The sequence below is a fragment of the Phyllostomus discolor genome, chromosome X (assembly GCF_004126475.2).
Source record: "Phyllostomus discolor isolate MPI-MPIP mPhyDis1 chromosome X, mPhyDis1.pri.v3, whole genome shotgun sequence".
Classification (NCBI taxonomy): Eukaryota; Metazoa; Chordata; class Mammalia; order Chiroptera; family Phyllostomidae; genus Phyllostomus; species Phyllostomus discolor.
In genome coordinates, this window is record NC_050198.1 from 88,655,515 (window position 1) to 88,670,389 (window position 14,875).

Below are 14,875 nucleotides of genomic sequence, written 5' to 3' on the forward strand. Positions count from 1 at the left end.
TCTGGGAGTTTCTCCCACTGCTGCCTCAACCCCCACAGGTGTTTTCAATTGGTGTTTTGAGGATTTATTTCCCTGTGCTGGGACCCTGGGTTGCATGGTCTGTCTTGCTCTCCAGCTTCACCTGGTTTACCTGCGTGCAATGTGGGACCGCTGTTCCACCAGCCGCCTTGTGCACCATGACCGTCCACAATCTGCCACCTCAGGGGTCCGCCTGCTGCCGCTGCTTTGCCCTGAGCCCTCTCAGTTGGGCTGCCCGACTCTGCCCCTCCTACCAGTCTGGGTGAATGTGTCTACTTTAACTCCTTGGTTGTTGGACTTCCATACAGTTCAATTTTCTGTCAGTACTGGTTGTTTTTTGTTTTTAATTTGTCGTTGTCCTTATTTTGGTTGTGGGAGGAGGCATAGTGTGCCTGCCTATGCCTCCATCTTGACCGGAAGTCCTAATGTCACTTTTTTTAGTAGTTTCTTTTATATGTTATTTGTCACATTAATACTACATTTAATAACAATATCCAATTGGAGAAGGCATGGAATACCGAGTAAACACTGTGAAGCAAAGCACATTCAATGCTTTTGCAGCTAAAGAACAAAACTGTTAGGATATACTAGAGATTAGTTTGTGAAGCAACTATACATTTTTTGGTCCTCTAGATACAGCAATTTATTTCATTTGGTATGTATATACAATAAAACATTGTGAAAATACATTTTAAACCAAGCTCTGCTGCATTCATAATTAACACATTTCACATTACACAAGGGATGTACCATCTTCACTTTCCATTGAAAAGACCCATATGAAATGTAGTTGCAAAACTCTAAGAAGTATTTGCTTAGTTCTTCTTGAAAACAATAAAAGTTCTGCAATAAATGTTATACATATGCCATTGTAACTTGTATGAATACTTAAATAGCTAGAAGGATGCCTGATATACTCAGCTTTACAGCTAAGCCTCCAGTATTTGCATAGTCAGTGAATTGAGGGCCACACTGCATTGATCCTACCGCTAAATCTAACCTTCGTAGTCATTGAGTCTACCTACTTCTAGTGCTTCCTAGTTAGCCACTTCCTTTTTAATGACTTTGGCACATCTGACCCAAAGAAGTAAATAAAGAAGCAAATGCTTAATGTACTTACTTTTAACAATAACTGATATTTAGTGAGTCGTTGCACTGGTTTGAGTAAATAGGAGTCCAGACCAAGTCTGTGTTTTAATTTTCTTTGGCATTCCTGTCATTAAAATATAATTATTAATCAACTTAAATTAAGACATATACCTGTGAAAATGCCAAGTGATTAGACCCAATGCATACTGATTTCTTAACTCACAAGGCAAATTTACCAGAAAATCACAGTTACATATGGTATGGTCATTAGAGGCAGAAAATTCTAAAATTTCAAAGACTAAGTTTTACATATAAATTCACATCGATGTGGAATGTTTAAAAGGTGAAAAAAACAATGAGTGACCATAGATGAACACCATTAAAAAGTTCTTCAGTATATCCAAGAAAATTAACAAAAGGCTCAGCTCCATAGGCCAAGGCCCAGAAAAGAAGTTGGTTTTACTGACTATAAATCAGACTGGGCATGAGAAAAGGTTTTTTTTTAATATCACAAGAAAAATACAGTCCTCATCAACTGGTGCTATATTTCATGTAATTACTGTCTCACTGCCACTACAAATATAAGCATCATGACTTTGGGTCCTGGGAGCATTGTAGGGTCCATAGGAAGGACAAGATGGGGGCTGGATAGGATGAAGAAGTGCAGAACAGAAAATAAGTGGGAGAGGTTACACCTATGTAAGATCCAGGTCCCCTTCTGGATATGGATAAAATCCAATAAGTAATGTAACTTAAACAGTCATCAACTGACAAACATGGTGGATAAATACATGTACTGAGCTCTCCTCACTCATGAAACCCAACTACAATGATGGCAAAGTTATTTTTACAAGGCAAAATCCAAGTTACAAAGATGGGAGAGGAAAAAACATTGACAAAATGTGGAAACTGGAAACCAAACTGACAAGTACTAAACAAGTGAACATATAAGAGAAAGTGAATCTGAAGTTGACAGAGAGGAAAGCCATGGAGCAACTCAATTTACGTTATAGAACACTTTTCCCAGCTCCACAATGAATTACAGATACCAAGTACCTCTGAAAGTAGGAGGTGAGAATAGGGTTTGAAAAAAGACGGTTGTTAAAAATCTGTTTAAGAAGTAATTAAACATGCCCTGACTGGCATGGCTCAGTTCATTGAGCATCATCCTGAAAAGCTAAAGGTCTCCAGTTTGATTCTGGTCAGGGCACAGGCCTGCGTTGCAGACCAGGTCCCTGGCAGGAGCGTGCATGAGAGGCAATCGATCAAAATTTCTCTCACACGTCGATGCTTCTCTCCCTCTTCTCCTTTCCTTCCCCTCTCTCTCAAACAATAAATAAATAAAATGTAAAAAAATATTTATGTAACTCTTCTACTGGGAAAGTTTGAGGTAGAATTAAGGATAAGTACCTAAAAGATTGAGTAAAAAAGACAACTGCAAGAAAAACAAAAGGGAAAGAAAACAATCATCTTATGGTACATAATTCATCTAAGCATAGAAATCGCAGGGTCTTAATAATTTAACACTGTATACCATCCTAAGCAAAATTATGATATAACTATATTAAATGATTTGGAGGAAAAAAAGTATGTGTATGAGTATGGGGGCAGATGGGCAACTCTTCATGGTCCATGGTGGGAAGTAGCAATATAAGCATTTAGCTACCAAAAGAAGTAGCTAAAAGAGCTGAAAGCGTTTGCCTCTGGGAAGCAGCATAAATGTGGTCATGTGTCTGTGCATGCATGTGCATGTGTGTTTAGGGGAGTATAAAATTGTTCTTTAATCAATGTACACATATATTAAAAACCACTATATGTATATAGATAATTAATATATGTATGTATTGATTAGAGTACTTAAAGTATTTGACCTTACATAAAGTAGAAACTGAGTTTATAAATAAGAAATATCCCAATATCTTCCAGAAAGAGTATATCCAAAGCCAGAAAAATTACTATACCTGGAAAAAGGCACACTCTGAATACTTCTTCCACACTGCCTCTGATCTGGGCTTATTCTGACAATACTTTTCATACATCTGAAAATCAGCTTTCTGTGATAAAAGTGAATTCAAACATATTACCAATGTGTGACCATGTACTTTTCTTATCAAGAAAGGCTGAGCGAGAATGGGTGCGGCTGAGCATTACAGGGAATGCGGCTTAAAGGGCTGCTACATCGGCAGCGGGTCAGGAACAGCATGCCTATCAGACCAGGTAGATGGACACATAATTATCCCAGTAATTTCATAGCTTCCACTTACCAAACTTGAGAGTTAGAGTGAGAAAAACCTTCTCTGAATGTATTATAAAAGCAGACCCATATTTTCACAACCATGAACTAATAGGATACCAGAACATATTATCTTGTTATGTTGTTAGCTGATTCCCTTCTAAGTGAACTTGTAGCTAACTCTCGAGGTCCTTGGTTTATCATTAGGAAATCATTGTACTATATAACCCACTGGACATCTGGCCATGCTATTCTCTCTCCCTGGAATCCTCTTTATTTGACCCTTTTCTCATGGGCTGACTCCTACTAACTCTTTAACATTCATCTCATGAGTCACCTCTTCTATAAAGCCATCATTTACACCTCCAGTCTACATAAGATGCACCTCTTCTTGGCCCCTATATGTCCCTTTGTATATCTCTAACATAGCACAACTCACACCATATACAATGGATTCCCTGTTTTCCTCCATGAATAGTCTTAGGCTTTGTATCCATATAGCCTAGCACAGTGCTTGGCACATAGCAGGTTCTAGTAGACGGCTATTGAATGAATGAACATATCAAAAGGCATGAATTAAAAGTAATACTGGTTGCCAAGAACTCTGCTAACTTTATAAGAGACACAAAAATATATAGGATGTGGAGACTCAGCAGCCATTGAAGGGAGGACCATGCAGCTGTGGCAGTGAGGAGAACCACGTGCTTTTAGCAGAGTGGGGACCCCTGCAGCCATAAGAAGAATCATCATGTGGCTTCAGCAGAGAACCACCAGGCAGCTTTAGCTGAGAACCACCACTCAGCTTTAGCTGCAGATCCTGGTGACACAGCTGATGGTGCTGGGAACCGAGGGAGGCCTCCAGCCGAGCACGAGTTACTGGGAAGAACCAGGGGCTGCCTAAGCCATGGACTTCTATTTCTTTTCCTGAGATACGGCTGAGCCTTCAACGAATTAAGCTTAAAGAGATGGAACATGTCACCTCCATTTATAGAGAGGCCCTGCCATGGAGGCAGCTGAGCCACACCATTCCATGTAGCAGCACAATGAGGAAAAGGAAATCTTCGATCCCCAACAGCATGGAAAAGCCTGGGCAAACAGCATCCTGACTCCCAGACCAAAACTCTCCTGCAGGTACATCCACTTTTTAATCCCTATTTATGGGCACAACAGGTTTATGAGCTGCCTTCAATTTTCCACTTCCAGACTTCTCCCCAGTTTTGTAGCAGTCCAAGATTAGAAATAATTTTCTCTCCAGAATCAGGAACAGCCTTCAGGGAGACTGGCCTGTTGACTCTCCATATGCTCTCTCATGTCTTCTCACATAAAGTCATCTAGTACTCTGCATCACACGCAGCTCCTAAAGGCCCTCATAAGTAGGGCTCAACTCTACCAGTTATGTCCAATCAGCATAAAAGAAAAGAATGAAAGCAGGGGAAAAGAAAAGAGTAAAGTATAAAGAGAAAAAAGAAGGGAAGGGAACGAATGAATAAGAAAAGAGAAAAGGAAAAGAAAGGATAGAAGAGAAGGAGTAAGAGTAGAAGGGAGAAAAAAGAAGAAAAATTAATAATTCTCGTTTGCTAAAATAATGTGCATTTACATCTTTTAAATGGAATTTAGATTCACCTATTAGACTCATATTAGTGTTTTTACCAGTGATACCCACTTTGTAGATTGCTAATTCACTGCTGGATATAATCATACTTAAACTGACCCAGAAATCTGATAGGAAAACAAAAATTATAAGTAGTCTGTTGGGAAAATTTCCCCAGGTGTACTTTAACCAACCTCCAAAGGAGAATGGGGCCTAGAGACCAAAGAAAGAGGTTGACCTATCCAAAATTGAAGGGAGTACTTAAGGGAACTCACAGAAGTGGAGTCTTTGGTGGCAGCAAGACAATCGAACTCCACACCCAAAGGGGGATGGAGGCTTGCAGCGGGGGGTGGGGGGGTACAGGGGTACATGTGTGTGTATCCTACAGGAACATAGGGCTTGTAGCAAAGTGGCATGTACTTGGTAAGAGCAATATATTCTAATTCAGCTAAAAAAAAAAGATATATAGGATGTGGACCTTGTCTCGAAGAGTTTTCCATGAAGTTGGGCTTTGAATATATGTAAAGATGCATAGTAAATGTAAAATCCCCAATAAGTAGCACAGTCACTAAGTCCTACAGGAGTCCATGGGAAAGAGAGACTGCTGTTGCTGAGGGCAGAATCTAGGCATGGTTTAAACATGTTTAAAATTAGGGTATGTTGAGAGAGGTAACAACACAAATTTCTTTCTTAACCTTAATGTTTCCTCAATCCATAAACACTTTGAGATTATCTACTAGGAAGCTTTCAATAATCATTCTTTCCAATTGACCCTCAAATTAAGACAGAACTGTTATGTCAGGAACAGGAGGAACCAGATAAGCAGAGAACATTCTGAGAAGAAACTCTAATGGAATAGAGTATGATTATGAAACTTGAGAACTCAACTGTATTAAGTATACTCTTGGAACATGGAGAAATGAGCCTCTCTGACTGATCTCATAGAATAAAAAGAACAGACTGTTTATGCAAACTTCCTGTGATAGATGCTTTGGGTCTGAACACCAGATTACATTTGATTCTACTAAGACTTCACATGTATTAGAGGGGAAACACCAAGGCATGTCTTAGGCTAAAAATTAACCAAGCCAAGAATGGTTGTGCTAAGACGATCCCAACTCTCACATCTTCATAGCAGGGATGGTCCTTAAACTCCCGGGATCACCCAGGGGTCAGCGGTCACAAGCTGAGCCATTGAAGCATTTGCTAGCACATAATACAATGGCCATTTGCATGCTCTTGATACCCCCATTGCACCAGTTTCTGTAACGAAACCTAGTTTAGCATTAAATACTTGCTGGAGTGATGTGTCTCCTCTAAAAACATAAAGACATAAAAAACAATACCTACCTTGTCTCTAAATCTGTTCTTATAAAATGAGCTGCTATTTTGGTGGTCCATATTTATATATATTTTAAATAATAATTGAACTAACCCTTTCCAGGAAACAAAGTCCCACTCTTTCTGGAGCATCAATGCAATTTTCCAGACTGCTCATGAAAAGGCTATGAAGATTTCAGAGAAAAAAAAAAAAGAATATATGTTTATGTGAAATAATTAGTCAATTGCCCTTTAAATAATACCATGAAAAATTCAATTCAGCAATTACATACTTGTTATGGAATTCATATATTTCTGCCATATTTCCAAAGAGAACATCCTTTTTATTTCTCAGGAGAGGTGGCATAAGATCAAACATCTCTGGATTGTCCATCTCCGCTCTATAGCCCTGCCCAAAATAAACACATTCATTTAAAAATATTCACATTAACAGTTGACCGGCCCACCAAAGGTGTAGGTACAGCAAAATGCATAGGGGATTAGTGCATGAAACTGTTTGTAATTTTAACAGTCAAGTCTTCTAGTTTTCAAATTTATCCATTATCATTACTATTTCTTTTTTTAGAAAGTAGGACAAGGAAGTGAAGGTCTTCCACTCAATGGGTAGATCAAAGTGACTGCCCTTTGGCCTTCCAAGTAGTTTATAGAGTAGGAAACAAAGCAGAAGCAAGTATGAAAAATTATATTACGGATTATCAATAAGTGTTTAGGTTTTTTCAGACCAAATTCATACTATGACATTTGTATGAAATGAATGTTTTTCTCTCATTTTTGGTTCTTTACATCACAGTCTTTAACTAGCATGATGGGAATAGTTAGAGCAACCTGCTGTATCCCTAAAAGAACAGCTTTTCTTGTCAGTAATAAACTGTGAATCCACAATTCTCACTCCTGAGGGGGAACCTGAATATGTACATCTCACAAACATGTAGCCTCAAAACATAACAGAAATACCCAGTGCTGCCACAGGACCATCAAGGAAGAATACAGAAAAAGAAGACTGCCCTCAGCACTTCCTATGGATGAAGGAGGGAGCATTTAGAAAAAGATGGGAAAAATGCAATGAGTCCCTTACCAACAAAACAGTAAACAGCTCGCAAACATACACCTTCTCAGTCTGTATCAGCTCATTCAGGACATGGCTAAAATGACAAGACCATGTTTATCAATTACTTTATCACTTTAGAATTGTATTACAATGTTTCAGTTATTATCACTATAAATTGTCTAATGTAAAAACTGTGTCTTCACAGGAACTACCAATGGTTTTAGTTTTATTATCAAAATATAAAATTAATTTTATGGTTTCTAGAATAAGTACCAAGAGAGTCTAAAATATATTTAAAAGAAATGGGAGCAGGGCTCAGAAGTTATTTTTAAGTGAAAAAAAACCCCACTTTATTTCTAACTCACTAAGCTTAAGAACCTAAAACCTCACAATCTCTGCTACTAAAAATCTGGGACATATTTTTTGGGGGGCAGCACAGTTTTTGAGCTATAGTTCCCTTTCTATCTCCCTCACACTCAAAAAGAAATATTAGCATTTTAGGAATAATTTTTCCTTTTCTCAGTAATGTTCTGAAATTTTCCAAGACATTAAATGGATTTATTATAGCGGTTCTCCCAAGTATAAATCATACTTAGGTTTCTGTAGTAATTTTTGTTACTGTATCTTTAAAATAAAATACATTTTCTTTCCAATATCATTTCTAATTGACATCATATTTAAAATTCATTTCCTCATTCCCCAATATAAGTAACTCTCTTAATTTAATGTCTATCTTTGGCCTCTTTTTTAAAAAAATTTTTACCCTTTAAGCATTAACATTTAACAATCATATACACACAAGGTGGTGCAAATATAGGCTTACAGTTGTGAGTATGTGAAACACAGTTTCTCCTTGTATTATTTATTAATTGCATTATTTTCCATACAAACAACTGTACATCTACATTTTCCCCACCTTGTGTATGTTCACATATACCTTGCCCTAAAATACTGGCTACTTACAACTGTATGATACAAAATTTAAAAGGTAGATATAGTTATGTGTGGAATATTAACAAAATACTGTAAAAGTAAACAAAACAATGATTACTAATTTCTATAAAATAACCTTGTACATATACATAGTCCTTTGTAGCTTTTGGAACACTGTCCCATTCACTCTGACCTCTTTTACATAAAAGGAGCTTAAGATTCTGAAAAGCTCTAATTTTCAAGTCACATAAACTGAGCATTGGTTGGCCAGGCCCAAATCCAAGACTTAAATCTCATCTAATGCTCTTTTCATCACACCCCGCATAACCCATACTGTGAACTCAAAATCCCAAGCATGTTCGCCTTGAATATTGAATTGGTGACTCCTACTGATAGATTGTATAGGAATGTCTGTTAATAAATAAAAGATACTTCTTTAAAATATCCAAGCTACTGTTACTGTCCAAACTGGAGGATGGAACAGAACTTGTCTTCTCCAGACAGTCATGCAACACTTCAATCTGAAATGACAAAAATAACTGAAATTAGCATCTAAGCAGGTATAGTTCTTCTTCAAGGAAATCAAGTTCATATTAACTTTTCCCTAACTCTGTAGATAAGTTGAAAAGTATGATTATTATTCTTTCAGACATAATATGCACTAGTAAAAAATGATTTGAATTGCCTAAGAGAACAGATTTAACATACTAATTAGAATTTATTTTATCCATTAAGTCATGTTTCATTTATTTGGCACTTTGGGAAAATAAGGTTAATTCATGAAAAGCTGATTGTGCAAATAACTGAAGTTTATTCACTGAAGAACCAAAATGGCCTTTTAATCTTAATGATTTTTGATGGAAACCTTTCTAGAAAATATTACATGAATCCTTGAATTCTTTAACCAAGGATACAGAATACCATGACTCCCTTTCCCATTGACTCACTCACATCAATCATGAACATGAGCCCTGCCTGGTGTGGCTCAGCGGATTGAGTGCCAGCCTGCGAACCAAAGCGTCATCAGTTCAATTCCTAGTCAGGGCACATGCCTGGGTTGCAGGCCAGGTCCCCGGTAGGGGGCGTGCAAGAGGCAACCACACATTGATGTTTCTCTCTTTCTCCTTCCCTTTCCTACTCTCTAAAAATAAATAAAATCTTTTAAAAAATCATGAACATGAATGACATGATAAAATCTAATGACAGACTCCAGGACTAGTAACATATGAAGTGTCTGTTTCTTGAAATGGCTATAACCTGTTCATCTGTCTCTGTTCTCTGCCACATGTCAGTTTTTGCCACAAGTGACCTCCCTGATCCTCAACTGCTACCTAATGTGCAAACTCTATGGGACTCGGTCTGCCTTACTGAGTCAACTACATGAGATTTATCACAAAATGAGATTTTTTGCTCTTCAGAAGTATTCCAGGGATCCTGGTTTCATTGGACAGCTGAGATGTGCAAAAAAGCCTAACCCCTGAGTAAATGTGGCATTACCTTGTGACAACTAGAACCCAAAATGAAGTATGGAATCTATCAGCTGCAAAGCATTTCCATGGAATATGACCTACTGATCACAAGTGCAGGTGGAAAGGAATGAACATTTCTTGACTACTTTATATATAATATATTGTGCAGGCACAGTCCTAGGTCCTTAACACACTTCATTATATCAAATCTTACAGCAATTTAGCAAGCTATGTCACACTCGTCCCCATTTATAGGTGGGAAAACTGAGGCTCAGAGAGGTTTAGCAACAGGGCCAATGTTGCATACCTAGTAAGTGATGAAACAGAGTCAAGCCTATGGTCTGCCACCCACATCATGCTCCCTCTTTAAGAATGTGCTTCAATTTATGTCTGCTCAATGTACCAACTTTATCATTTTAATACCATAATTAAGACCGAAAAGACTACATACTCCACTTATCAGGTAGGTATACATCATTTACTTCTAAAGGGTTTCTGAAATACAAATCTGGAGAGTTCTGAAACATCAATTTATACTTTTAAATACGTAAAGATTGTGCACATTGACTTGAATTGGAATAATATGTTCACTTGGAACAAGGCTCACCAGCTATAAATCTCACTGAGAAACTGTACACAACTACAGCCTCCTATTTTGTTCTGGGAGATATGCAAATGAATAAATACACAGAGCTGAATGTTATGGTAGTCGTGAGTTAAAACTAGAACTGAAAGACATGTGAGACTATGGAATTTGGCGCTCAGATTCTTGAAACCAGAACTTGTGGCTGTACAACATGATAACAGGGCATGGTATATCAGTATAGGCCACTCACTAGCCTGCTAATAACTGTATAAAACCCTGAGAACACTACCATGTGTACCATATGCCACACATTATTCAAAATACTTAACAAGAGTTAGACTATTTTATCTTTACACTAATTCCATGATGAGGGCATTCTATTATTATCCCCATTTTGTAGAGAAGGAAACTGAGTTCCAGAGAACTTACCCAAAGTTATACAGCCAGGGAGTGATGGAGCTGGGATTAAAAGCCAGGCAGATTAGCTCTACAATCTATATCACTATGACAAACTACCTCCTGGAGATATATTCTTGTCCTTATTTATCATCAAAGAAAATGTGGGGTGTTGCAGTTATGATGAGGCTACTCTCTGCAGATACCAGAATATCACGGATAACTGAGGAGGAACTGTGTATTTATTGGGAAAAGCAAAAATGCCTTTTTTGAGCCCAAAGTATGGTCCATTAAAACTCATCCTTTGTCCATGCTTTGCAGGACTAGAATTACTTATGAAAGAAATTTCCTTTTATAAAAACATGCAACACTTATTTGTGTTTATTGAGGTGAGGTGGAGGGAAAAGATGCTGGAACTTACATGAGATACTCTACAGAAATTATTCTGAACTTGACCTGACACTTGAGAATCTGCTCATACATCTGGGGATATGCCAGGACTGCAATTAGACACAATGCAGTAGCAGCTTTTTCTTTTAGATGAAATAGGCTTTAAATGCACAATACTGGTTGATTAAATTAAAATATGGTTTAATTTCCCATACCAATTCTGCAACCACAGCAATAAAGCCAACTTTGAATTAATTAATGGTATTTACTTTTAAGTTCCTCTGACTTTGTTTCCAAATCTTCTTCCCTGGGAGAGAAATGTGAAAGAATAATTTCAGGCCAGAATGAAAATCAAAACTTTTAATAAAAAGACATGAATGTTTATTAAGTAGAGAGGTCATAATATTACAATGTCTTTCTATTATTAGTATTTTTAGATCACATTATGCAAAACAGTTGAATGGTTAAACTTAAGTATATGATCTCAACTTCTTATTGAGTATGATTTTGCCATGTATTAACCCAGTCTCTCTCATCAAACATTTGCTTGATTGCCAAGCAAGCATGAAGTGAGGTATTACTACTCATAATTTATTTGCAGATTTAGTGCTCATTTTGACACATAAGTATTTAATTGTACTGTACATACTTTCTTTTCCTCCTTCGCAGGACCCATGGCAAAGCACACTCAGGGAAAGGCTATGCTTTTGTTTTCTAAATTGTATACTTCACTTTCATTTATTTTAAATATATTTATATATAATTTTATATATAAATTTTAGTGAGTATGTAATAATGTATAAATATGAATTAGACTTATTGGAAATTGTAATATAAAATCAATTTCTCGATAAATACTGATGCCCACCATTTCAAAGACACCTGATACAGAGATCTGAACTGATTCACTGGGTCAAAAAGAGTTTTGGAAAAAAAGTCTAAATTTAACTAATAATTATAGCATTTATTTGGCACTTACAACATGCTGGCACTCTTCTAAGCACTACACATGCATTTTCTTTTTTAGTCCTCAAATTACCCTAAGAGATAAATACTACTTCTACCCCCATTTTAAAGATAAATAAGGAAGGTTAATATCTTGTCCCAAAAGCAGAGGTGGTATTCAAATTCAAACCATGTACTGTCAGAATCCGTGTTCCTAACCACTACATAAAACATTTGTGAAGCATGTTAAAATGCTAAAACAAAACAAAACTAAACACAACTTCATCAACATTCCAAGCTTTAATCTTTCTGTTCTTGCTGTTTAATCTTTTCTTTTTCTTTCTGTTTAATCTTTCTCTTCTGTTCAAAAAGGGTGAGCCCCTATATTGTTAAGCGAGGAGTCCAGATGTTCCTACAAAGACCAGGGCATGGTCCACTCAAAGACTGGGTCATTTAAGCTCCTAATTCTCAGGGCTGCTGAAAAGGCTGCCACCCACACAGGCTGCGTGGATCTCTCCTCTGCATGGAAGAAACATCGTTTTTGTCCTTTCCTCCTCAGCAGGAGCTATTGCAAGGCACACTCAGGGAAAGGCTAGGTTGTTATATTCTCTAAATTTTATACCTCACTTTCATTGATTTAAAATACATTTTATACATAAATTGTATGTGTATATAATCATATAAATATAAATTAGACTTACTGGCAATTATCATATAAAATCAATTTCTCAATAAGCACTGATGTCCACCACTTAAAAGACACCTGATATACAGATCTGAACTGATTTACAAAGGTAACTTAGGGAGCTCCGCTAATTAGCTGTGCTAATTAATTATTGGCAATTGCATTAAGAGATGAAAAAGGAATATTTACAACTTATGAGAAATGCAAGTTTTGCTGAAAAGCAAGATAGATCAATTCATTCTTTTATCAATGAAAATATGTATATAAAATTATTGAGTGCCTATACTATGTGCTAAGCTCCATGTTTGGTGCTAAGGATACAAACATGAATTGTACACAGCTCCTGTCCTTACAGAGCTTACAGTCTATCAAGAGAAACACAAAACAGGAAATAACACTAAAGCTGAGAAGAAATGAAGGGGGGAGTTGTTATCACATAGCCAGAACATCTAACTGAACTGGGTGCAGGGGAGGAGAGGCAGGAAGGAAAGGCTCATCTAAAGGAGCTAGCAAAAGGGAAAGGGAGAGGGACAGGAACAGTGTTCCTGAGAGAGAACAGTATGTGTGAAGTGCAAAGGCAAGGTAACTAAGGGTATTTGAGAAGGGAAAATGGGGAGACAGGGAGACTGCTGCAGCTGTCCAGGCAATAGATGATATTAGGTTGGATTAGGTAAGTGGCAGTGAGAAATAGTAAAAATGGAAAGAAGTGGACTTTGTTTGACTGATTACAGGTGGGGCATGAATGACAAGGGGGAGCCGAGGGCCTGGGTATCATGGTGCTATTCACTGAGATGAGGAACGCAGAGAGAACAGAAGGCTTGCAGAAGGGAAGTGATCAGTTTGTGGGATGCTGCGTCTCAGTTGTCAACAGGAAGTTTGAGGATGCAAATTCTAAATGCAAGTTTGATGACTAGGAGAAAGATGAGACTACAGTTACAGATTTAATAGCTCCAACCACATTTTACCCCTCATGGATGATGTTCTTCCCAAACTTCCCTCTGTATTAAATGTTAATTCAACAAATATTTATTATATCCTGCTAGGTGCGAACAGGCACTATGCTACGTATAGAATTCTATTTGATGCAAATTAATAAAAACTAAAAACAGAGAACAAGAACAGCTTGACTTATTTTATGAAACATTAACACTTATGTTTTGATTTGAACAAAACTTCTATATCTGTCTCAGTAATTAAAACTCTTGGAAAATTATTTGGAACTGATTGTTAACTCCCATTATATAACTCATAGAGCAATTAGGTAAAATGAATGGTGTTTGTAGCATAAGTAATACTTTGATTTAATTTGTAAACCATGATAGATGATGAATAAAATCATGTATCTAACCATGTCATTTGCTCAGTAAGCTGCCCTCTTCCATATAAATACATTAGGCAGTTTGAAACTGCAGCAAATCTAACCTACTCCCAACAAATAGTTTTGTTGTGGATAACACAAGAGTCTATGAAATGAAAGAAAGTTTGATGCCTTTTAACACTGCCAACTGTTTTTCTTCTTTTCTTTTTATGAGTGGCCATTCGATGAAAGAGCCTAATCTACTTTTTATATAATCATTTTCCAGGGCTAAATTTAATACAGAGAGAATAATCAATGGTTATTATGAAAAAGAAAGAAAGTTAATCATGGGCAAAATGCAAGAATGAATGCTGCTGGGTTTAGATGCCAAAGTGGTTTTTCATGTACACAAACTCAGAAAAATGTACTGATGAAAAGTAATAAAGATGGGCTCCTTTTGGAAAAAAAAAAAGTTTACATGCTTGAAAGAGCATCCAACTCCCGCTGCAGAAAGAAAGTGTAACACCATTACATAAAAATATCAGAAAGAAAAACTGAAACAACACAAAACACAATGTAATTTTAGTGATTAAGGCGGGGAGTGGAATTTGAACAGTCTTCAGAACCCTGTTCCTCAATCCAAGGTGTGCCACTACTGGACCCCTTTCAAGGAGCTGAGCATTTAGAGGAGTATAAAGCAAAAAAACTTAGTGAGGACAGTCCAGTTTATTGAGTACTTCTTATATTCTACAATTTCTTTCACAAGAACCCTTTGAAGTCAGTAGGTGTTAATGTTCTCATTTTAACAGACAAGGAAACTGAGGCTAAAAGAGGTTAAGTGAACCACCAAGGTC

General features: G+C 37.0%; 1 protein-coding gene across 1 annotated transcript in view; it reads right to left on the bottom strand.

Annotated features, from left to right (window-relative positions):
* Window positions 1–14,875, bottom strand: part of MCF2 (MCF.2 cell line derived transforming sequence) — a 68,155-nt gene that overhangs the window by 28,649 nt on the left and 24,631 nt on the right. The window contains exons 11-17 of the mRNA XM_036016434.1: window positions 11,364–11,401; window positions 8,686–8,774; window positions 7,348–7,414; window positions 6,545–6,660; window positions 6,367–6,436; window positions 3,069–3,161; window positions 1,139–1,231 (exon numbers count right to left, since the gene is read on the bottom strand). Of these exons, the coding sequence (XP_035872327.1) occupies window positions 1,139–1,231; window positions 3,069–3,161; window positions 6,367–6,436; window positions 6,545–6,660; window positions 7,348–7,414; window positions 8,686–8,774; window positions 11,364–11,401 (566 nt within the window). The remainder of the gene's footprint in view (window positions 1–1,138; window positions 1,232–3,068; window positions 3,162–6,366; window positions 6,437–6,544; window positions 6,661–7,347; window positions 7,415–8,685; window positions 8,775–11,363; window positions 11,402–14,875) is intronic.